Here is a 27,285-nt window from a genome sequence, read left to right as displayed (position 1 = left end):
GTATTATCATATATGTGGGCCGGTTATCTAAGGCTTTGGGCTTAGTTCATGCACACATCAAGGAGCTGGGCCACTTGTATTTGCTAAGCGATTAATGTTTTGGGCCGATTGTACCTACTGACCAACACAGTCATCTGGGCCGGTTGTTTATTGATGTTACTTGCCAAGATTGGGCCAAGTCCGATAACTTATGTCAACGGTTTCTAATTCAAACAAGCACATTCACATTGCGGTCCAATTATACGCTACGACCGAGTTGTAAACACCACCTAGAGATTGGCCCGTTACACACACACGCACCACGTAACTACCAAGCATATACTAGCACGCTAAACAGGGTCACGGGTTGAATAAATAGATTTAAAATAAGAACGGAATCGGAGACACTGACCTTGAAACTTCGGGTTGTCACATCATCCCCAAGTTGAAAGAAATTTCGTCCCGAAATTTAGCAAACAGTCACTGAGGAAGCTAGTTTTGTTAAGTGTTTTCGCGGGGTGTCACAAGTGATCTATTCATCCCACACATCACATTTTCTCTTGTACAAACTGATTTGTTTGTGTAATTAGCTTAGGAAAGTCTGTAGAGTCAATCGACTTATAAAACATTTGAATCTTTGATGATTAATGAAAAACAATTGTTGATGATAACTCCTAGTTTGTGAATATTATTATGATAATCAATACTTGTTTGCAAACAAAGAAACTCAGTTTCTAACAATTCGTAGAAGAGCCTGGTCATGTTTAAACTTGGTTTCACAATCAATTTAACACAAAAGGATCGGCTCTTCAAATATCCAATTTCAGTTCGTAGCTCAGAGTTGTTTAGTGAAGAACTAGTAAAGTGTCTCCCACAGACTCTATTTTTCTATAAAAAGAACTTGAGAAAATGGCACTGAATGATCCCCACAACACAGGCTTCAGCAATAAACCTCCTATGCTTGTCAGATCTAAATACAATATCTAGTAACAAAGGATGGAGAATATGCTATCTCAACAAAATACAGGGTGTTGGAGATCTGTGGTTTTCGGACCACATGTCCCAATGGTACCAATTACCAAGAACCCAAATGTATATGAGCCAAAGAAGCCTGAATATTATTCCGAGCAAGATTATCACAAATTCGAGTTAGATGCTAAAACCTTTAGCATTGTGGCTATGGCTCTCCCGAATGATATCTATGTTGGCCTATTGCATTGTAACAACACCAAGGAGTTGTGGGATGCACTAAAAAATAATTCGGTGGGACAGAGGATGATATCAAGAGCACGCGAGAAATCCTTATCCAGCAATATGAAACCTTCACACATTTCAAAAGGGATACCCTGACACAACAGTATGAACGTTTTTCTTGTCTAATAAGTGAACTAAAGTTGGTTAATAAAGAATTTTCAAAAGGCACTTTAAGTCACCGATTTCTGAGATCTCTGCCTGAAAAATGGGACACTATTGCGATAGTGATGAGAACATCTTTTGATTTCAAGGACATGAGCCTGACTCGGCTACATGGAAAGCTCCTAACATTTGAGAGGGAACTTGTCCAAAATAAAACACTCCAGGAAACTTGAAAAGTGTCTAATAGTTACGTTTTTGGTAACAAAACACTTTTATTGACATATCAACATGTATTAACTCTGATAAACATTCCACGAGCTATGCTTTTGCAGCAAATGATGAAAATCATGTCATTGGTAATCTGTCATTTATCCTCGATGATCTAAAGCATATAGATCCAACTGATCTAAAGGAGATGGACATACTACATCAAGTAGCCCTACTCAGTCTAGAAGCTAATAATTTTTGCACAAGGACTGGTACGATTTACCCAATATTAAATGGTAGGTTCAAAGTGGGGTTGGATACATCCACGATTAAATGTTAGTGTAATAGGTTTGGACACTTTGCTTGAGAATGCAAGAGTCAAACAAATAACTTTACGCCAATGATTACATATCCTAGGAGAAGGGCCCATTCTATTACAAAACAACATGTTTATTCCCAAACTACCCCTGGAGCTAATGTGCAAAACACAACTCATTTTGCACAAACCATGGCTCCTATGCCTCTACACTATGTTCATGCACCCCAAATTCCACAGGTTCAGTATGTTCAAATGCCAATGGCACATGTTCAAGCATCTCAAACTACTCATGCTCATGCAACAGTAGAGCCGAGTCAACAGAGCTTTTTTACACAAGGCTATATTTACTTACTGGAATAGCTTGCCAGAAAACTTAAGTGGCCAAAATTTTACTTTAATTGCAAATGATTGTAATGAACATGAAAACTTTTGTTTTATGGTTGTTGAGCATGATTCACGAGAAGCAGATCCAGTTCAAACTGTTGGTGGTGAAGAGATTGTTGGTAAATCTGCTAATAGCTCAGGTCAAGTACTTGTTGTTGACTCTGAGCATGCAGAGAGGATGGATGTGAAGCATTCCAAAAGTTCCATTGATTGTATCATTGCTGATCAAATCGAAATGGCTGCATCTAAGGTATCTCCTAAAACTCTTAAAGAGTTATGTTTAGATAAATGCATCATAGAATTTGCTAATATAAAATAGGTGAACGAGAACCTTAGAGAAAAGGTACAAATCAGTGAACTCATTCTTGAAAAATTGAAAAATGATTTTAAAACAAGACTAGCTGAGAAAGACCTTGAGTTAAGAAGTCTGAAGCATGAAGCATCCATAGCTAAAGACCAACTCTAGTCAATGAAAGAAAAATATCAAAACTGTAAAAAGGAGTTGGAATCCACATAGATCACCAATGAAAAATAGGTAGAATCCTATCATGGTTATGAGATGCTTCTGGATAAACAGATCAAGAGCAATGTGAAGTTTGGGGTTGGTTTTGAAAAATATGACTAAGAACAAGAAACCTAAACTTCCATTAACTATGAAATGGTTGAGATTATACCAACTATATCAACTGGGAAAGAAATAAAAATCACTGAACCTAGTGGGAAGAATATAATTCTTCAAAAACCACTAAGCTCTGTTCAAGCTGAAACACTTAGGTACCAACTTAAACCTACTTGGTCAGTTGAATGTGATGTTCAGGAGAATTTCAAATCCATTGATTTTACAAACCCAAATAGTTGACCCACCCAAGATAAAAATCATTCCTCTTACCAACTCTCAAATAGATATTAAAACATTTGTACAAGAAAATAGATATAAGGGTAAAAAGAAAGATAAGGATCCAGCACTGAAGTGTGATTTCTATGGAAGATTAAATTATATGACAATAGATTGTTTTAAGTTAAAAGCATATGATATTAACAGAACAAACAGTGTTTGTGTATCCACTACTAGGTGTACCATATGTTGAAAACTCAACCATTTAACTCAACAATGTTCTTTTCTTAAACCATTTGATGCATATCTAAAGAGGTCAAGAAAGAAAATGAACTTCAAAAGAGAAGATGGGCCTTGAAACAAGAATACCCAATCTTTTTCCAAAAGAGTTGAGCCTAACCATACTGTTTATCCACAAAAGACAAATCATCACCCTGCATAAAGGACATGTCAAACCTCTGTTGCATCACAAAATGCACTACCTAGAGGTTATGGGTAACCAACTTACAATATGGTGCCTTACAGATATATAGAACCTACACCACATCCTCAAAAACCTAGCGTAAACATGCACCCCCATGGGTATCAACATCTTTTTGGGAATGCTCAACTTCCTATTGACCCAAGTGTGCAGCCACTTGTAGAGTCAAAAACATTTGTTGGAGATTGTACAAAAACTCCTAGTGACCAAAGACCAATCCCAAGAAGCCAATGTAGTGGTTGTTAACACCAAATCCAAGGAAGATAATGCTTTGGATAATCTGCAAGATTGACCCATTCACCATCATCTACAGAGAACCACTGTTGGTAATTTGAAAGTACCAACATAGGTTACATGTGCATCTATCTTCTATCCCAATAACAGAAAGAAAAGTGTTTTGAAAAACCCAAATCATTTCTACCTCTTATTTAATTTATATCTTAAAAATCAGAAAAACCAAAAACTTTATTTAAAATCAAGAAAAGATTAACAAAATCATCAAAAAGAAAACTCTATTCAAAAGAGTTAAACAACTATTTCAATGGTTCAAAAGTTTGTTCAAGTGTGATAATCACTGTTTAAGGTAGAAGAACCACCGTTTGAGTTTAAAAGTCAAACAGAGCCAATGTTTCTTACCAAAACTTTGTTTAACCCAATAAAGGTTTCCAACAGAGATTTTTCAAAACTCTGTTGACTAAGAGTCAAACAAATGTTTCAAAACACTAATCATGTTGTTCAAAAGTCTGTTGAGTGCAAAAGAGGTTAACCATGTATTTTGAAAACAGATCTTTGTTATCTTCATGAGAGGGTTTCTTTAGTAGAATCCACTTTCTGAATAGAGGTTTGATATGACAAATAGCAACTGACCACGTGGACTAAAAGGTTGTGACAACCGGTAATTTACGCGCTTAATTACATGATTAACAGGCGTTTGTTCAGCTATACAGTGCGCGTGTGGTGATTTACGGAAAATCTGCTGAATATTACGCGACAACGGACCGATACCGTACCAAAATACTGACGACACCGACAAATGTGGATATTACACGAATATTCTGTGCTCATGGAGCTTGGGTCGCGATATTAGGTCTCGTATGAGTTACGGGCCACTTACACATGAGATGGGCTTGTGGGCCCTGGGCCCAAGCCCAAAACCCACAAACTTAAACCTGCACATAATTAGATCTATTTCTTAAAAATCTTAACAAAATCTGAGTAATCTCATCAAGATCTAATGAAATCTACAATAAATCTCTACAAGAGATTTTAGGTCATTTGATAAAACATGTTACCATGTAAAATGTTTGACCTGAATGTAGACTGAATACATAAAAGACAATAGAACTCATCCCTTCTATAAATCACCTCCCCACTCTCTCAAAGTTCATTGTCTGCATATATTATTTACACACACAAAAATAACACAGATCAAAAAAAAGAAATCACTTTCCTCACAAAACAAAAAAAAAACCAACCCAGCCACACCCTCCCCTCCCTCTCGATCTCTTCTCGGTGAAGACAAGCACCCGACCGGCGAGACCACCGGCGGAGCTCCGGTTAGTCAGGTGGTGCCGGTGAGGCCCCCATGACTCCCCCGTTTTCCTTTCTTGCCTGATGGATCGAACCACCGCCACCACCACCGTCCGGTGGTGGTGCGGCGGTGCAACTCAGGGAGAGAGACGAGAGAGGGAAGCGAGACAGAAAGAGAGGACCGGAGGTGGTGGTGGTGAGCGACGATCGGCGAAACAAGAGAGAGAGAAAAACCGGTGATGGTGGTGAGCGACCGGCGGTCGGCATCTCGGTCCGGTGGGTTTTGTTGTTATCCGACGGGTCCCTGTTTGGAAGTGCCGGTCGGTTCTATTATCCGATGGTCAATGTTTTTATTCGACGAGCTCCGATTCAGGTGGTGGTTCCAGTGACGGCGACGGCGGCGGTGCTTCACTCCGGTGATGTTGATTAAGATGATGTTGATAAGGACGTGATTCTCCGGTAAGTTATCTTTCAGGCGAACTCGTTTCTTTTCTTTACACAAATTTTAACTCGGATCCGTTGTTTCTTTTTCTCCGATGATGTGATGATGACGATGTGGTGGTGGTCCGACGGCGGTACCGTCTGAGCCACGTCGGAGCCACGGCTGTGGAAGTGGTGGTGGTCATAGTTCAGTCAGTCTCTGGTTCGGGTCTCATTTTCAGATTTCGGATGCGGTCCTCGGTGGTTGTTTTGGTTCAGATTTCGAATACGGGTCAAAGACGGTTCGCGGTTCATGATTCGGGTCAACTCGGTCAAACTGAGTCAACTCAGCGGGTCAACTCAGTTGACCCGGTCAACTCAGTCAGCTCACTCGGTTTGAAGACTTGTTAAAAATAATGATGCATTAATATTTCTGTTTTTTTTATCTAGATTTAATCTTACGTGAACGAGCTCGAACCGATTTGGTTTAGTGTTTGGTTTATATTTCGTCATTATTTTAAAAATTACATATGTTGGTCATTGAGTCTCGCTTGAATTTTGATAAAAAAAAAAAGCGACGACTTGTGTCGTCGTGGGCGTCAAAAAAACAGAGGAAACTCTGCCCGTTTTTCGAGAAAAGTCCGTGAAACGATTCGCGTTATAATATAGCCGATCAACTACAAACGCTTTTTATAAAAGTAAAACAAGAGTATAACTTTCGATAACACTTTATGATATACGAAAACGACAATTCCAAACTTCGAAATTTCGACGATTCTTTTATAAGCTTAAATATAGTGATATGTTATTCCAAATATCAAACAACACGGATCCGCTTTTACAAAAAAATAAATATAGTATATATCTATTTTAAACATGCAATGACTCGATGAAATCTTTTTATAAGATAAATATAATTTTTATATTTATTTCAAACACCGCATAACACGAATTCGTTTTTTTAAAAAAAATAAATATAGTTTATATATTTATTTTCAATATCGTACAAAACGAATCCTTTTATAAATAAATATAGCTATATATTTATTTCCGACACAAACAAGTCGAGATCTTTCTAAGATAAATATAGTCATATTTATTTTCAAACACGACAACTCGGCAATTCTTTTATAAAGTAAATGTAACTTTTCACATTTATACGCCTAAACGGCATATACGTATATTTTGGCAAATATATACAAGACGTAATATATATAATACAAGTTTATTATATATAACTTTCTTACAAATATTCCTATATACACAAACAACTTTTCGGGCGATAAAGTTTAACTTAATCATTAAGTTAACAACGTACCGTCAATTCGTTCGATTAACGACTCGGTAAAGCTCGGTAACACGTAGATTAGTTACCACATTATTCGAAACTTATAAGAGATTCCGTGTTAGGAATATTGTAGAATGCACGCTAGCAAGTCTCGTCTTGGAAACGACATCGCGAAATCGTATTTAACTAGCTTTGCACAGGAATATTCAGGTGAGTTCATAACCCCACTTTTCACTGTTTTACATTTTTCTAAACGTTTTCGGGGTGGAAAGACATGCACTTTTTGCAAAGCATACAAGAATTACATATTTCTAAACCATTTTACAAGCAAATTTTGACTGACACAAATGGTTTACGAAAAGCATATGTTTTATACCGGTTTTTCAAACAAGCGTATTTTTCGAAATATGCATATACATGAATTCTAGTTTTCTAAACTACGGAAAATACAAGTACAAAGAGATACAAGAATTGAGAAATGATACAAGAATTGAGGAATGATACAAGAAATCGTGTCACGAATAGGGTACCATAAGCACCATTAATCGTGTACATACTAAGACCGCAGAACAAAAGGTTAGATCTAACGGGTGTCAGGGCAGCCCCACTCTTGGTGACAACTAGAACCGAGTAGTGTTTTTGTGTCTCAGTCGTGAATCGACTACAGAAAAATGCCTATGGTTTGGTGACTTCCTATGTCGTGTCACATGTTAATGGCCATGCAACCCATTAACAATTTGATACATACAAGAATACATAATCTAGACAAGAAAACGTGATACATACAAGAAAACATGATACATACAAGAAAACATGACACATACAAGAATACATGATACATACAAGAATACTTGATTTATACAAAGTTTCCATACAACTTGACAAGAAAATGATTTTTAAATTCGTTTTCTCAACAGTACTTCAAAAACCGGTTATTCAAAAAGATTTATTTCAAATCTTTTACAAACAAACTATGAACTCGCTCAACTTTATGTTGATTTTTCGCATGTTTCTTTCTCAGGTTGCATTTCTAAGACAAGGCTCGGTTGGAATAGGAGGACCATGGAGAGTCGAGTACTTAGTGGCGTTCATTTTCTAAAAGACTTGGATTATTTGCTTCCGCTGTGCAATGAAGATACCAGTCCAGTCACGCCAATGCTCTGATATTTCGGGGTGTGACAAAGGTAACTGTTGTCCAAGTTAACGTCCCTGTTCCATTAACCCATGAGAACTAGAGTTTACTTCTATCCTCCATTAGTAAAAAAAATTCAAAAAGCATTTTAAAAGAGAAAAACTCAGAATTTACTTCCATCAAACTCTGCTTTCAAACAAATGAATTTCTCAAAAGATTTGGACAATATTTCATCATGTCTTTCGAAATCAAAACCCCGCACAATTACTTGTCGTATCTTGTAAAGCATAAAAAGAATATGGACTTCCATTCCATCATTGACTTCATTAATTCATCAAAATATCTCTACATCCTCACCGCCGAGGCACCCATCTATCTTTCCACACTCAGAGAATTTCTTGCAAATGCAAAGTTGTCTTTGCAAAACAAAAAGCCCTTTCTTGTTACCTCCACCATTAAATAAAGAACATGTGTAAATCACCGTAGAATCCATCTCCACGATGTTACAATTAAAGGATATGACAGGTATGGAAACTTACCCCAAAAATGACTTACATGCTGAGTTCATAGAAAGGCGGTATGAAGGTCAGATGGTGGGAGCAATACTTTTAAACCAAAGTTCCCACCTGAAATGAAATTCTTTTTCGATACTCTCTTGGTTTGCCTTTCTGCTAAAACAACCGATTTTAATGAAATACTTCTAAAAACTCAGTATCTGGGGGTTTTTTTTTTTTGAAAACTTCAAATCATAAGCTATCCCAGACACTGTTTCTAGATTTGGTAGCAAACTTGAGGGCAATAAAGAAAGGTACTGGCAATTCTTTTCTTATTTATCTAAGGTTGTTAAGCTTTTACCTGAAAAATATTTTAAGAAAAGAAAGTTTTGAAAAAGTGAAGCAATTAAAAGTAACAGTCTCTCAAACGAAACTTTTACTCGCATGATCGCCAAAAGCCAAGAAAATGTGGTGAATGAAAATGTTTTAGAAAACTATGTAACAGATGTTACAACATCTGTTGCTGAGCCCACTGCTCCTGGTGACCATGGTGCACATCCCAACACTATGGAACCCACACCAAACATTTACATACAAACCACTTCCATTCCTATCCCTAAATCGAAAAGAAAAACTAAAAAGAAAGGATCTCTAGAGGTTGAGATGCCAGAGATATGTGTTGTAACACAAATGCAACTAACATCTGTTGTTACTTCCTCACAAGAGATGCAAACATCTCCACGTAGCCTATCTCCTCACATATCCTCAGAAAAGGATTGTGTTGTAAGCACAACGGCCACACAGCAAGGGGAGATATATCACTTGATTATCTCTTCTCAAGCCCCTCTCCCAGGGCTTCTTCTCCTTGTACACCTCCACCCACTTCAACAGTCCATTCACCCTTACAAAAATTGCTTCATGCAACTGATACAACTGACTTGCAAATAACTAGTTCCTCTCAACAACAAATCAAAGAGAGTTCACTGCAACAAGTGACTAGGGCAAGTTCATAGATCATTGCTATCCCATAATCAGAGGAGGCTACACCTCCTGTATCCAAAGAGATACAGGTTGGTATTTCAAGTAGGGCAGCTACTACAATTATTGAGTCTACAGTCTTACAGTTGGACATTGGTTACATCTCTAAGACCCCCCTTGAATGTAACAACTGTTGAGACAATAGTCTCTATATCGGTTGGAAGTTCCTAGTACAAAGAACAAGGGGCACTTGGTATTAAACCAAGTTTAACCACCTCTGGTGGGAATTTATATGATACTGTTACTCAAGTGATGGATTAAACTATAAAAAATTGATGAAGAGGTGACACGGTTGGAAACATCTGTTGGAGAGATCAAGGATTGATGAAAATCCTACTCAAAAACTACATACCCAGACCTTCTAATGCAGTCATTGCAAAAGAAATGTGGGAACATGTTCAACTTTACCTATATCTTCAAAAGCAAGCTGTAGAAGAAAGATATACCATGCAGGTAGAGCTTATACGCTAAATAGTGGATGCCAGGTGTCAAGATACACAGGCATAAGTTAAAGTCATCAAAGACTTTATCCTTGAAAACAATGTAAAGCTCTCACTCTCCCTAAATATGATGATGCCAAAAAGGTGGAGGAAAAATACTGCAAGAGAAAAAGAAGAAATTGCTACACTTAAAAAGGCAATGAAGGGGTATGGTCCCAAATACCTTGCACAAGCACATAGAACCATACCATAATCTTACCCCAAAACATCTGTAACAAAGACCCTACACGGCTGCGTAGCGGTCCTAAACAGGATTTGGGAAGAAACAGTTAAAAAACAAAGGAATATGGTCTAGGAAACCTTGCGCATGGTCACAAGACCATACAATACCATAGTCTTATTCCAAGAACACCTTTAACAAGACCTTGCGGCTGCGCAGCGGTTCTGAACAAAGATGTTGAAGAAAACAGTCTTCGATAACCATGCGCCGGAGAAAAGGTGAAACAAACAACTAACACCCTTGGGTGGGCTCGCGCAAGGGTACAGTTAGACTTGAAGATAAAATCCTAAACATCTCCGCGCACCTGAAATTAAGACTTGAACAAAAGTATCTTTTCTGTTATAACAGAATAGACACGTGGCAAAAACATAAGGTTTACAGCTGTAGATCGTCTAGAACACTTTCTAAAATGCTCATCATGCACAACCATTCGGTTACAACTGAAAGATGATGTGACACAATCCTGGACACTTATCTAAATCACGATGATGGCATCAACTTGGAGAAAGGTTTGCCCAAACCCACTTTCCACGTGGCAGCTCCCTAGCTGTCGATCACACTCATGATCCGTGTGATTGGTATAACGTTAATGATCGACGGAAAAGAGAATAACCGCCTACGGAAAAAATTTTCCGTTACTTCCTCTGTCATGCCAAATTCCCGCCAAAAACCGGCTATAAATAAGCTATTATAGGTATGATCTCACAAGTTACTCTCACTTCACTTTTACTATTTCTTCTTCTTCAAGATCACTGTACTTATTCTCACGCCGGAGGGTGGTCACGGAGAGAACACCCATTCTCCCCGTGGTGACTCTAACGGCTTTCTGTTTTGCAGTGATCATCGGAGAAGGAATCCAGCCAACCCCCGAATCAGCAAGAGGATTAACCCTTTTTATGCAGAGACTAAACCCCTGATCTGATTGATTCCGATCATTCTGATCACGGTTTCGTCATTGGCGCCCGGCGATTCTTCAATTTATATTTCATCTTCTCGTTTGAATCAGCGAGAGGATTAACCCTTTTAATGCAATAAAAAAAGAAATAGCCAAGGCAATAGAAAAAGAAAAGAGGAAAGATACTAGGGAGGCAAATATGTAGATCATAGTGTAGGAAATCATAAAAAGAAAAGAAATGCAAGATAACCAAGGTTCATTAATAGAGGTTCCAACAGAGGTTAGTCAAAGCATTGCTACAACTATGAGAAACACTGCTCCACTTATCACAACCCAAACCACTGTTCCCACCTCTACTACTCAAATCACTACCACTTCCACTTCCAAAACATCTGTTGCCACTTCAAAAGTGACAACATAGGTTACAACTATCCAAACACCATCTTCACCATTACCATCTAAGTCCCCCAAAGGACTTCTTAAAAGAAAAACTACATCATTACGCCCACAACCACCACAAAAAATACAAAAATTACCAACCAGAACAAGCAGAACTACGTTCAATATCCAAGATGATGATGAAGAAACTCCTGATGCATCTCATATTCATATAACCACCACTACCACTACATCTCACTTTTCTACCACAACTACTACTACATTACCATTCATTCACCTACTGTTTTGGCATAATGTCTATCGCCTGCGTCATCAGTCTATGTCATGTCAGTTATATGTAATAGGTTAAAATGTTTAAGGTTTGTATGTATTTAGGCCAGGTCGCACGACCTGACAAGGTCAGGTCGCACGAAGTGGAATTGCTCAACTCGTGCGGTATGGGCATGATATCTCGTGCTTTTTGGCAAGCTTATAAATATGCTAGTAGTGTTCTTCATTTGTAACTTTCTGGAGAATTTTGTAACGAAGTGCTGTCGGAATCTCTCTGTACCAAAACGTATTATATCAATGAAGAACATGTTTAAAGTGACTTTCTACTCTTCTACTCCTGTTCTAACACTGATTGACGGTTTCAAGTCAGATTCCTGCTTTCTAGAAACTAGATCTGACTCTGATTGACTCGTTTGGACGAATCCTCGATCCTACAAGTGGTATCAGAGCTCAGGATGAGTCAAATATGTTGATATCAGTGTTTTGAACGGTTTAGAATCACATACTTCTACTCATGTTCTAACACTGATTGAAGGCTTCTACTCTGATTTCGCCTTTCTAGAAACTAGATCTGACTCTAATTGACTCATTTGGACGAATCCTCGATCCTACAAGTGGCAGCATAATGTCTATCGCCTGCGTCATCAGTTATGTCGTGTCAGTTATATGTAATAGGTTAAAATGTTTGAGGTTTGTATGTATTTAGGCCAGGTTGCACGACCTAGCAAGGTCAGGTCGCACGAAGTGGAATTATTCAACTCGTGCGGTGTGGGCATAATATCTCGTGCTTTCTGGAAAGCCTATAAATAGGCTAGTAGTGTTCTTCATTTGTAACTTTCTGGAGAATTTTGTAATGAAGTGCTGTCGGAATCTCTCTGTACCAAAACGTATTATATCAATGAAGAACATGTTTAAAGTGACTTTCTACTCTTTTACTCCTGTTCTAACACTGATTGGCGGTTTCTATTCTGATTCCGCCTTTCTAAAAACTAGATTTTACTCTGATTAACTCGTTTGGACGAATCCTCGATCCCACACCTACCACACTTCCACCCAACATACTTGACACATTGAAGTTAAGACATGTCTCAAAAGAGGTATAGTCCTTCTACTCCACAACTGACATAAGCAAAGTGACCTTTCCTTCCATCAAACGATATAAAAAGCCTAACAATGTATAAGAGTACCTGGATTTAAAGCTCAAACATGCTGAAAATATCGCCACTATCAAAAGCAAGGGTAAAAGTGACAAGGAGGCTTGGCAAATCATGTCTGTAGAGTTCAATAAAGTGAACAGACTTGAAGATATTGCTAAAGAAGTCATTCAGATGGCATCTCATGGACCTGTTAGCAACCCTAGCCTCAAAAAGGAACTAAGGGATGATTATCTGGATTTTATCATGAAGAATAAACCCTACAAAGCTTCGAAAGCTCAATTCACTAGATGGTATGTTGAGGCCCTTCTAGAAATAGCAAGAATTGAGTTGTTAAAACTTAATCCAGATATCAAGCTCACTCTTCCCAACTAGGCTGCATGTAGAAAACCTATTGGTATAAAAGCAGTTGAGCTCACTAGAATGAAGGAAGAGATGGTATCTGCTAAATATAGCTCTATGCAATCAACGGCTAAGTGGGACGAGCTAACATTCAGGAAAACTTACAAGAAGCTAGAAGCTTTAAGAGCCAAAGATCCCTCATTCCCCAAAAAGCCAAATTATGAAGACTTACCTATCAGTTCAAAGGCCATTAGATCTAAACTTCCTTCTGCAAGACAAGCCTCTTCATTGGTGTGAAGCCATCTTAAAAGATAGAGAGATATGTCTGCAGAGGATGTAAAAAGATTTGAAGAAAACATTATGAAGGAAGGGATCAAAAACATGATTATGTATGAACTTCCTGATACCAATCAAGCTGATCTGGTAGGTCAAGTCATGGGAATGTAAATCCCTTCACCTCTTCCAATAACATCACTCTCAGTAAACCCCATTGCCTCTAAAATTTAAAAGCAGTACTGAGATAGAGCCAATCACGAATTGACTCTTGTCAGGGAAAATGGGGACGTGCAAAAGACTTTAATGAACAGTATTATGATCATAAAAATTGAAGATGTACTAAATCTTCCACTTGAAAGGGATGCTGATGACTCATAATCTGAAAGATTTGAACAACAATTCAAGGCTCAAATCAAGATAATGTTGAAGAAGAGCAATAAAAATTGATCCAATAAACATCTGTTCTAGGGGGAGATTGTTGGACCTACAAAAGAACAGACGATATTCAAAAGCCAAAGCATGATCCACTTATGAAGAATTAAGCAAAAGATTGAACAAGTCTCTCCCCAAAGATAGTGAATCTTGAACACCTATTCAAAACATCTGTTCAAGAGCATAGCTAACATCTGATGAAGATTTGGAACCGCTTTACAAGAGTACCAACATTTGTTAAAGGCTAGAATCTGTTGAAGACCAAAGCCCTGATCAAGCCAAAGGTCTGATGAAGAAGACCAAACATCTGTTAGGCTAAATAGATTATTGGATAACTACAACAGAGGATAGTTTAGACAGTGGTTTCTCAATGTAACAATACTTAGCTTATCACTATTTATTATAGCCAAGATCAGATGATAGGATTTGCTCAGCTGTTTGCAAACATCTGAGAATCCTTTCTGTTAGGAAGGTTAGATTTCACTATTAGGGTGACGTCAGCCAATCACTAAACAGAGCTTTCGTGCTTGTATAAATAAATCACACTTGTTAGTGATCTATTCATCACACACATCACATTTTCTCTTGTACGAACTGATTTGTTTGTGTGATGAGCTGAGGGAGATTCTGTAGAGTGAATCAAGTTGTAAAACATATGAATCTTTGATGATTAATGAAAAGCAATCGTTGATGATGACTCCTAATTTGTGAATATTATTGTGATAATCAATACTTGTTTGTAAACAAAGAAATTTGGTTTCTAACAAATCTAGCAAAAATTTTTTGTTACTAATACATCTGAAACAATCTAGCTAGCTAAGAAAGGGAGAGTCTCAAGATTGTCATCGTCCTAATCCCTGTGGGCACATCATTTCTTCCATGACCGTTAAGTGAAGTTATTAGAACTTTCTCAGTTCAATATCTAGCTTCGCCAACATAACACAGTTGTGTTTCATACCTCCATAAGCCCCCTTACATTATCTGCATTGTTGCGCCCCATTCCTCTGGTTCCATCCCTAACAACTCCGCCTCCTAATCCCTTCACATTGCATTCAATTTTCTCGTAAGGCGGTAATGTACAAATAATAAACAAATGATTAGTAGTTGGTTGCCGCTAAAATATTATTACATGTGCAAATCAAAGCCAAGAACACACACAAACACAAGAATATCACTGTTAAAGCTCAATGGTTTTATTTCAACAGATTTTTGTTACAAGGTTTTACATAAATGCTCTCTCTCACTGAAATGGTGCTCTCTTATGAAACAATTGTGTGGGTACTGTATTTATTACACGTACAATAGCCTTTACATCAAAACATACCAATGCAATATGAAATACTTCGAAACACTAAGGTCCTCATCGAAATACAATTAGATTATCGAAATACATTTTGTTTATCCTTCACATAAATATAGGGAAGCACATATATCACATCGAAATAGAAGGCATCACATCGAAACACAATAGGTATCATCATTATCGAAACAGCCTGGTATAAGACCTATCGAAACACCTTTGAACTTCTTCTTATCGAAACATGGCAATGTATTATCTTCACATCGAAACATGGTATCAAGACATCGAAATAGACTATGATTGTCTATTTCGATATGCTACAAGTGTTTATAATATCTCTTGTTTCGATTCTTGTATTTCTCTTCTATTTCGATGGCTTGTACTTGGATGACTGTGTATTTCGTTGATTGTTGTATTTCATTGGCTTGTATACTTCAATGCCTTTAACCATTTTCTGCTCACATATTTTAACAGGAGGAAGTCAAACATGTGATATTGATATCCGACGAACCAAACCGTGCCACATCCACACGAGAGTGCATCAACAAACTCCCCCTTGGATGTTGCTAGTGATGGTTCATTCTTCACACGACAGGATCTTGAAAGTCTTCATGTGTCACCATTAGGGAGTGTATCAACAAACTCCCCCTTGAATGTTGCTCGTGAATCTTTGATCTTGAAGACTTCAGATCTTCTTGATGTTGATGAGTGGTCAACTACAACTCGATCATCTTGATCCTCTGATGCATCTATGTCGTGACGTCACTCCACAGCTTGTCATCTGACACATTCTCTTTACTTTTAGCTGTTTTGAATGCCACATCTGCACACATAACAGATCTAAACACGCAATGAGAACAACCACTAAGGATATAATCAACCTTAGAAAAATTTTCCAAATGAAAACCTCACTCAGAGTTGATTTTAAACAATATAAGTACACGACACACATGAGACCAACTCTCAATCAACTACCAACCGACAACGTTTTGAAAGTTTTAAAATGATGTTCAATTTTAGATTTTTTACTTTCAAAACTTGTTAACTTCGACCGCTTATGAAAATGCAACTGTTTTCCTGCTTTCAATTAGGTTTTGGGAGAAATGATTCAAGTTCCAACATCGGTCAATCAAAAATAAGATAGAAGCAAAATCTTTTTGGCTTTTATAAAGTTTATATTAAAACACACCTAAAATCTTTTTAGTATTTTTGAATATTTCAAATGTTAAGATGGAAAGCAGTAAATAAATATTTACAGACATGCAGAAACAGAGAAATATAAATAAATATTTACAGACATTCTTTTTACGAGTTTCGAGGGTAAGAGAATCATATCAGTGTACGGTCATGCCAAAACACCTTTGTTGTTCAAGTAGTTAACATTTAGATAAGCATCCTATAACGATTATCGGTATTGTTGTCCACTTAAACTCAACAATCACATGTAATCATATGACTTGGGGATACGTTAAGGTATGATTTATACTTACCGACCTGTGTTCATCCACTCACGACACATTCCCGTATCAAGGTATACACGAAAGTTCATCTTACTAGTAAGTATACCATTTATCATTTGTTTTTAACGTATATGATGTGAGATACTCACTTATTTGAGGATGAATACAAGCCCTATGTGATAAAATGACTTATTAATAAGGAATTTGATATTCGGATGCATGTAGGGCACGAGAGCAAGTCCGTGAATAGGTTAGTACCATCGTACCAACAAAGAGACAAACTTGACTCTCGGATGATAGATGTGATTTAGAATCACTTATTCGAGGGTGACTGTGATATTTTTATCACTTATTGATGGTCGTATGCAGCATGTATTATATACATGTATGTATACTATGTATACGCATGTATGGTATCATGGAAGTTCTAGACTTACGTCCCTGCTGTTTTCGGTAAAAGAAACAACCATGATATCCAAATGATAAATATCATAAAAATCACGTATCTCAGAACCTCGACAATCTATCAAACGAAATTTCGCTACCAAGACCAGATGCCAATGAGCGGTTCCCACACAGTCACCAGTCGATTAAGTTTATATCACCCTGTACACTTTAAAATGATTGTGATCCTACCGATACATCTTATATGGAGCTACTTATCATTTTTCATTGTAAGTTATATGAGGTTTCAACAGACCACTGATTTACTATCATTTTCTCTTTTTTCTCACAAGAAAACTCATTTTTATTTTTCTATTGTTTTTATGTTTTTGAAAATTTTCAATGTTTTTGTATTTTTCTTGGAAATTACTCCCCCTAAAATGCCAAAAGTAAAATAAATTAAAAACACAAATAGATATTTACAAAAATGATTTTCTGATGTATGTCGTTTAACATAAGTAAAAAAGTTAAAACATGATTTGTCAAATGCTTTGGTAAAAAGGTCGGCACGTTGGTCATCGGTGTGGACCTTAACAACATCGACAAGTATTTTATCAAAACAATCACGTATGAAGTGATGTTTGATCTCGATGTGTTTGGTCTTTGAATGCTGCACATGATTTCTAGTGATTTGTAAAGCAGCAAAATTATCAACTAAAATAGGAGTTGTTAGGAATTCAAAACCGTAGTTGTGCATTTGCTATTGGATCCACATAACTTGGTAGCAACAACTTGAAGCTGCAATGTACACGGCTTCACAAGTTGATGTAGCTACACAAGTCTGCTTCTTACACTGCCATGTGACCAGGCGATTTCCTAAAAACTGGAATCCAGCCATTGTGGATTTGCCGTCGATTTTGAAGCCGCCAAAATCAGAATCACTGAACGCGATCAAGTCAAAGTTATCATTCCTAGGGTACCAGAGACTGGTCTCCGAGTAACCCTTCAAATAGTTAAAAAAATCCACTTTACAGCCGCCAGATGTGAGGCCTTCGGGTTGGCTTGATATCGAGCGAGCAGGCATGTAAGATACATTATGTCAGGCCTCGAGGCTGTGAGTGTCACACCCCAACCGATGGTGGAAACATCGGAGTGAGACGAAAACAAGATTGCTCGTAACATCATAACACTAATTGTGATGGTGCTTATAACACTAAATTTCATAAAATTCTAATTCGAATACATTGATCGAATTCCCAAAATAAATCAAATTGTAGCAAACATAAAACACGAAACCAAATTGTTTTTCATTAGAGTGTGTATCTAAGTCCATCCTAATGGTGTTCCTTCTAGTCATTATCTATTAACCTGCAACATGTATTAAAATATAATCAACAAATATGTTGGTGAGTATACAAGTTTGAATACATAATAAGAAAAAAATGTTTTAATGGTGCTTATATTCAACATGATGAAATGTATAACTCGTTACTAACATACTACCCCAGTGTAAGTTATATGTCAAACCAGAGTTTAACGCAATCGTGATTACCCAACATCGTCGAAATGAAGAGAGTGTAATGGTGTTTTAATTAACAATACCACAAGAATACGGGCGGGACGTTAGTACTCTAGCGCTATAATTGTTAAGGTAGGCTTGCAAAGTTAATGAGCATATAGACACGTGTAAACATAGCATACGAGATTAACAAGTATAAAACAGTTTCATGTTTAATAGTGGATAGAGTGTGATTTGTTAACATGTTTAATAGTGTTGCGTGTTTTTATATAATTTTACAAGTTGCACCCAAAGTGTATAAAATTGAAAATGGGATCGAGTATACTCACATTTTTGCGTAGAGTTCCACGAAAACCGAGAGCTGATTTGCTGAAGGCTGGTACACCGAGGTCACCCTGAAATGGGTAAACAAAGGTGTGAATGTTCTAATGTGATAAAGGTTCGGATCAGACTGTAACATACGGAAAATACGAAATAAAACACGTAACAGATCCTTTCATGCAAATGGGGTCCTTTCGTGCGAAAGGCAGTAGCCTTCCATGCGACTGGTCTGTTTTAACACGTATTGATGCATAGAATTTTATTGTAAACTGATTTACCATAAAACATTGGTAGTAGTTGTTATATAAAATAAAAACAGAAAGTAGAATAGCCAAAAAATCAAGTAAGGACAACCGAAGTGTGCCAACTCAACATAGAAAGTGTGAACCAAGTGTTGGAGGCTGGACGGGGTTAACTTACTTTGTGACTAGTAAACTGTTTGGTGTTCATCACTGATGAACTGACATCAAACATAAATGAAATCGAAAACGAAACAAATGAAAACATTCCTTTTCGTGCAAAAGGGATACCCTTTCGAACGGAATGTGTTGCATGTCGTGCTAATGGTGTCAGTTTATCAAAAACTTTTGTTCAATCCATCTCAAACTAGATCATTTCTTGGTGGAAAATAACCCTAACACAAACCCACAACTATGAACTAAGTTGTGAGTCTAGTGGGTATCAGATTCCACCAAGTTTGTAACAGCAAATAAAATAAAACTTAAGAACAACTTTAAATCAAGGTTAGCAATGTTCAAGACTCATTTGTGGTGAGGTTTCAACATCAGTTTGCCCAAGCAAACTCGTGAAAACCTTCCGTGAGACATAGTTAAACAATAGGTTTTGTAAAAATGTTTAAGAAATGGAACAATATATAAGAAAATGCCATGAAAATGAAAGAAAGCGAAAGAAAATCAATACCAAAGCTTCTGATCGCGAGAGGGAACTTCAGAGCATTTTGGAGAGTGTCTCAGCGACTGAGCAAGAGAAATGAGTGAAGTAGTGTGCCTATTTATAGGCGGAGAGGTGTGTTTAGGACGACAAGGCCTTTCGGCCGACGGGAAGGTTTGGTGCGACAGGGCCCTTTCGCACGAAAGGGTTCCTTTTGTGCGAGAGGCACTTTCCTTCCTCTTAAAAGTCCAAGTTTGATTAATTCGCGTGTTTTAACCGGTTTTACGTGTAATGAGCATAAATAGATAGCATAACACATGTATATTGGTGTTTAAAACATTGATTTTGAGTATAAACATGCAAATAAGTCTAACATGAACAATATAAATGTGAATAAAATACTTGAATTTCATTATGATCAATAGTCTCCGATTACAACGTTGAAACGAAATAAAATACAATACAAATAAAAGTTTCCAAAATTGAATATAAAACAATACTTTCTAAATAAGGAAAGTATGGAAATGCGAAGCGTTACAGTGAGATTCATAAGAGATTTGATCAATGCGTGGTAAAGTGAAGAGTTAACGCTTTCACCCTTCAAGTCCGGAGTAATCCCGTGATTCTGTGGAAGTGGGGTACCAATGGGCGTCGCTTCGGACATCTGGAACCGACTCGAGATGTCACCGACATATTTAGTTTGATGGATGAGTATCCCAGACTCTATTTGTTGAACTTGCAGGCCCAAGAAGAAGTTCATTTCCCCGATTACGTTCATCTCGAATTTCTCCTGCATAACACGCTCGAAGTCCCTACACAAAACATCGTTAGGTGAACCAAAAGTAATATCATCTACGTATACCTGTACTAACAGAAGATCTCCATCCTTTTCTTTGATGTAAAGAGTGCAATAGATCAGACGTCGGCGAAAACCATTTTCCAGTAGGTAGTTGGATAACGTTGCATACCATGCCCTTGGTGCTTGATGTAACCCGTAGAGAGCTTTGTTGAGTAACCAAGCCCGATCTAGATGAATAAGATCTTCAAAACCCGGACGTTGTTCGACATACACCTCTTCTTCAACCACACCATAAAAAAATGCACTTTTCACGTCCATTTGATAAACCTTGAATCCTTTGAAGGATGCATAGGCTAGAAAAATGCGAATAACTTCAAGACGTGCAACTGGTGCATATACTTCGTTGTAATCTATCCCTTCTACCTGACGAAAACCATGAATAACTAATTCTTGCTTTATTTCGCACAACTACTCCACGGTCATCTTTTTTGCATTTGAACACCTAAAAGGTGCCAATCTTCTTGTAATTCTTAGGTCTTTCAACCAGTTTCCAGATACCTAGCTTCTAGAATTGTTGCAGTTCCTCCTGCATAGCTTCCACCCAAGAATTTTTTTTAAGACTTCTTTCCAAGACTTTGGTTCTTCTTGTGATACATAACACACGAAGTACCAATCATTCTGCAAACCGCGAAAGGTGAACATCAGTAAGGTGAAGATGCGACATGCATTGAGATAATACAAACTAATTAAAGCATATAAATATATATATATATAGATGTAACACATAATGTTATAATTGAAATAATAGTTATAAGTGTTTATATAATTGTAAAATCCATCAGTTATTACATAACCGATTTGTAAACGCTAATATAGTAACTTTTGATTACGAGTACTATTATTTCATAAGAATAGTTTATTAATTCACTTCCTTAAAAGATGTTATTAGTATTTTATTTTGTAATATATCAACATTTGATCTTACCATCACGTGTAGTTTGATTTTTATTCAAATGTTGTTGTACCAATATTGAAGATTCCCACTTTGCAGACTAATTAGATAAACGTTACAGAACATATCCAAACTTGTATATTAGCAATGTACGAGACATTAAATGTCTAGAAATGCAACCTTAGGTAGTAATTATGCAATTGAGACACTTTGTAATGTCAACTACTATATATTCGTATTATTTTGACAATTTCAATGGTCAAATTTTTCTAGGTGTGAGATACTTGTAAGATCGTCTCACTCAATTTTTAAATCATATTTTTTTTTTTCAAAAGCAAGTTTTCTCCTGGACTAAATAATAACAATAATTTATTAGTTTCGAATTAAGTTTTATACACGTTTTGTATTTAATTATATCTTGAAATAAATTAAAAATCTTTGACAAGTTTAACCATAATATAGGTTTTACGTATCCTGTAATTAATAACCCCACAATTTAATTGTCAATGAGTGTTATTTAATACAAACTCAATTCGTACAATCATTTTGTAATAGTTTTGAACAATTTATATGTTGTGACAACGTAAAATTATAGATTTCAAATGCTAAGCATAACCATAGTATACAATTCTCATATGTTGTGGCAACGTAAAATTATATATTTCAAATGCTAATTAAGCATAATTAACCATATTATACAATTCTCATATCTCTACTTAAAATCTATACTATAGAGTTAACTGTCATTTTCGTCCCTCTGATTTGTTCACTTTTACTATTTCAGTCCAATTTTCAAAAATGTATCAGTTTCCTCCTTGACATACTGGAAACGTGCCACTTCAGTCCAAAAATTAAAACTCAGTTAAGTTAGACATATTAAATGAAGGATATTATTGTTAATACATAAAATAAGGTGACAATAAAAGATATATGAATTGACAATAATAACCTTCATTTAACCTGTCTAACTTAACTGTGTTTTAATTTTTGAACTAAAGTGTCACGTTTCCAGTATGTAAAGAATGAAACTGGTACATTTTTGAAAATTGGATTGAAATGATAAAAGTGAACAAATTACAGGGACGAAAATGACAGTTAACTCTATAGTATATAATAAAATAAACCTATTGGGGATAAGTGTCTTATTTTTATGTATCCTCAGAATTGTTCTTACCCTTTCTTTTCTCTTATTTACTTATAATCTTTAAATTATTCATGATATTTTATTTCTAGTTTTCTATATAGTGAATACGCCCATATTTTTATATTATATTCAATCTAAAACCTAATATTCTGGATCGAACGAATATAAACGTTTCTTTTACTAATTGTCAAATGTTATTATTTATAATATAATATCTCCAATCAATCTTTTATCAATCTTTTAATAACTTATTGATTTCCTTTTATAAAAGTAAAACGTTTGCATGACATATAACGAAGACTTTTTAATAAAACGCCTTATATAGTTTTCACACATATGTCAATCGCATTAGTTCGTTGTCAAAATATACACTTCTTTTATTAATTATCAATTTGTGTCTATAAATACCATACCATAATAACTATATCTGCATGTCTATTACAACAATGTCTCTTTTTGCCCTAATATCAGTTTTCCTCTTTAGCCATGCATTTGCAACTTCAAATACTGCCGAGCAAAACTTCATCCAGTGCCTGATCAATTCACCAGAACTCACTACTCCGATCGCCGGTGCAATCTACACTCCGGCCAACGCGTCGTTCCCCACGGTCTTGCAAGCCTACATTCGTAACCTCCGGTTTAACGAATCCACCACCCCAAAACCCTACATAATTATCACTGCATTAGACCTTTCACATGTTCAAGTCTCCATCAAATGCGCCAAAAAACACAACTTATTAATGAAAACCCGAAGCGGTGGTCACGACTACGAGGGTCTATCGTACGTCGCATATGACCACCCGTTCTTCATCCTTGATTTGTTTAATTTTCGCTCGATCAATGTATCGATCGAAGATGAAACTGCCTGGGTTCAAACCGGTGCAACCCTAGGCGAACTTTACTATAGAATCGCCGAAAAAAGCAGCACTCACGGCTTCCCCGCCGGAGTTTGCCCTACCGTTGGCGTTGGTGGACATTTCAGCGGTGCGGGATACGGTAACATGATGAGAAAATACGGTCTTACTGTTGATAACATCATCGATGCTGAAATCGTTGATGTTAACGGAAAGCTTCTAAACCGCGAATCGATGGGTGAAGACTTGTTTTGGGCGATAACTGGTGGCGGAGGTGTGAGCTTCGGTGTGGTTATATCGTACAAAATTAATCTAGTTCGGGTTCCGGCTACTGTAACCGTGTTTCGAGTGACACATACGTCTGAAGAGAACGTAACAGATGTCGCTTACCGGTGGCTACGAGTTGCGGACAAGCTAGACGAAAATCTTTTCATCCGAATGGGTTTCGGCGTTGTGAACAACACGAATGGGGCGAAAACGATACGTGCTTCGTTTCCGAGTTTGTTTCTTGGTAACACCACAACCCTAATGAATATTATGGATCAAAGCTTCCCGGAGCTAGGGTTACAAAGATCAGACTGTCAAGAAATGAACTGGACTCAGTCCGTTCTATGGTACTACAACTTCCCTCCTGGATCACCAGATTCAACTCTTCTTAGTCGAATCCCGCGATCCCTTACCCATCTCAAAAGAAAATCAGATTATGTCAAAAACCCTATTTCAAAACAAGGGTTAAGGTTTATATTCCAAAAGATGATTGAGCTAGAGCATCCGGGTTTAACGTTCAATCCTTACGGTGGACGAATGGCTGAAATCTCTGAGTTCGCTAAACCATTTCCTCATCGAGCCGGGAACATAGCGAAGATACAATATGCGTTAGATTGGAGCGAAAATGGCGTTGCTGCCGCGAACTTTTATGTAAACCTTACTAGGGTTTTGCATAAGTACATGACTCCATTTGTTTCAAAGTCTCCTAGAGAAGCTTTTTTGAATTATAGGGATTTGGATATTGGTGTTACAAGTAATGGGAAGAATAGTTTCCTTGAAGGGACTGTTTACGGGGTCAAGTATTTCAAGGAGACTAATTTCAGAAGGTTGGTGAAGGTTAAAACGATGGTGGATCCTGATAACTTCTTTAGAAATGAGCAAAGTATACCTACTTTGCCCTCTTCAAGGAAGTAAACTACGTCATTCTTTTGACTCATTTACATATATTCGTTTGCATAATATATATGTTGATTATTACTTTGTGATTGTAACGTTTTATTTGATATATAATTTCAATAAAGAAGTGTGATTGTGTATAGTTTGAGGATGTTTGATGTACATTTTAATTATGTTTTTTGTGTTAAAGATTCACCGAGGCCACTTGTAATGGGTATTATGGGTGTGAAAGGGTTTGATAACGCTCTTAGCATCGCTTCTTGGGTATTATAGGGGTACGAAGAGGGATGGACATTTCTAGAATAATACCTAAAAAGGAGAAAAATAATGGAAAGTAGTGAATGAAATGAGCATTTAAGAGCATTAACTGTTAGCTTGATCTTTCACACTTGGCCTGCATCACATTATGATACTGATGTGGCAAAAAAATGCCCATTAAAAGGCAGTAATCATTCCATATGATTTGAAATAGCAATGACACGGACAAAACCATGCACTACAAGAAACGAGCACCTTTACACTCTAGAAAATAGGGCTTTTGCTACCGCACTTTCGGTCGCAAAATGGTGGCAATTGCCCTTTTGTCACCATTTTAATTGCCACTAAAAATTCAGTAAAAAAATCACACATAGCAATTGCCCTATTGTCACCTATTTGCTATCGTTTATTTATCTATTTTTTTTGCTACAGTTTTGCAACCGTTAGTTTGTCACGGTTTTGCTACCCCTTTTTTATCATCATTTTGCTATGGTTCTTGTTGCTAAGGTTTTGCTACCGTTTTTCTCACCACTTTGCCACCGCTTTTTGCCACCACTATTGCTACCGCTTTTTGTTGTCACCGTTTTGCTACTGCTTTTGTGATATTTTTTTTTTTTTTTTGCCCTTTAATTCTTATTTTTATGCTAGCATTTTAATCTTGCAAGACTAAAAAAACGTAAATTTATATAATTTCAAGATCGTAACAAATATCACATTATCCTCATGATAAACATCCAAATCAATATATCAATCAATCCCAATTAAAACATCCTAAACCAAACATTAAAGCTAAAATATTTATACTTATTTGCGGACCGAAGTTGTTAGCATAGCTTCAATCTTCGTCATCATAATGAGCATAGCTTCTTTCTCTTCTTTCTCTTTTTCCATTTGAGCCACCAACCCTTCTATAAGTTCATTGAACCTTTCTTATCTTTTTTCTTTTCATTAACGAGCTCCTTTAAAAATTCGTTTAACTTCTCAATCTAAAAAAAACAAGGAAACTTAAGAAATTCAATCAAAGATTCATCCACATCAATAACTCGTCAGAGCATTCTCATCAGAGTTATTATTTATTTATTTATTTTATGTTTTAGAAATATAAAGTTATGTTTTAGAAATATAAAGTTATGTGTGCATGCATATATATACTAACATGTATATTCTATACTCATGAACAAACCTTTTTTATAAAAAAGATTTTTTTTTAAAACCAAAACAGAACCGTAAAATCGTGAAAACCGGCTGGTTCTGCTGAGCTAACCAACCTCGCCAGTTGTTTGTGTTTTTCCAAAACCATAGTTATCAGTTCAGCCCAAAGTTTTCATCAAACATGCTAAGACGGACTGTGAATATAAAGTTATGTGTGTGAAGCAGGTCGGCCAGTAAGAGATTCAAACATTTCGGTTTTGTTGGTTCGTTCAGTTTAGATCTTGGAACCGGCGGTTTAACTTTTATCATCTTCTGTGTGTGTATATATGTTTTCATTTTTGTAATATATAGTTTTATATACCAGTATATGTAAAAATCGGTTTAAACTGCCAAACTGACCAGCGTGGCTGACCCAAACAAACCAACTTGGCCAGTTTGGTTTGTTGTTCTTCGAAACCATAGTTAGCGGTTCATCCCAATTTTTTCATCAAAACCGGTCGAACCACGCACTCTGAACATTCCTATTTAATACTTTACATGCATCATAAGAAAAAAATGTCCGAAATGTTCAAAATTTCGATTGAATCAAATCGAATCTCATCAAAAATCAACCGAAAACAGTTCAAATTAATCAAAAAGTTCAGAAGTTTTTGTCCGAAAATCATCCAAATTCATGGAAACCTTGGTTTAAAAAAGCGCGAGGCGCTCCAAAGCGTTTTGGTTCCAAAAGCTTTAAGCGAAGCTTCAAGCACGAAGCGAGAGCTTCACGTATACGAAGCACTCAAAATAAAAAAAAATATTGTCCACATCAATATGACCTATTCTACTTGTTAATCAATAATAAACACAAAAACATGATTAAAAACACACTTAACACATAAAAAACATAGTTAAACATAAATTAAAGTTGTGAAGGGTATGGTCCCAAAACCTTGCGCAGGCACATTGGACCATACCACAACTTCATCACAATAAATCTCTTTAAGGGAACCCTGTGAGGCTGCGCATCGGTTCTAAAGAAGAAAACTTAAAAGAAAGCAGTCTTCAACATCCGCGCGCCGAGATAGAACTAATCTCACATCCTTGCGCAGGCTTATGCAACGGAGTAGTTAGATTTGGGATCAAAACCCTAAAAC

The 27,285-nt window shown here is 36.7% G+C and overlaps 1 protein-coding gene across 1 annotated transcript; it reads left to right on the top strand.

Moving 5' to 3' along the window:
* The first annotated feature begins 23,167 nt into the window (after positions 1-23,167).
* On the top strand, positions 23,168-24,881 carry LOC110877426 (berberine bridge enzyme-like 8). Its single transcript, XM_022125559.2, has one exon. It carries the CDS (start codon positions 23,168-23,170, stop codon positions 24,755-24,757), a length of 1,590 nt encoding a protein of 529 aa, XP_021981251.1. The 3' UTR covers positions 24,758-24,881.
* The last annotated feature ends 2,404 nt before the right edge of the window (positions 24,882-27,285 follow it).

This window comes from Helianthus annuus, chromosome 9 (assembly GCF_002127325.2).
Source record: "Helianthus annuus cultivar XRQ/B chromosome 9, HanXRQr2.0-SUNRISE, whole genome shotgun sequence".
Taxonomy (NCBI): domain Eukaryota; kingdom Viridiplantae; phylum Streptophyta; class Magnoliopsida; order Asterales; family Asteraceae; genus Helianthus; species Helianthus annuus.
The sequence above is the reverse complement of the archived record's forward strand: the minus strand, read 5'-3'. Positions and strand labels throughout refer to the sequence as shown.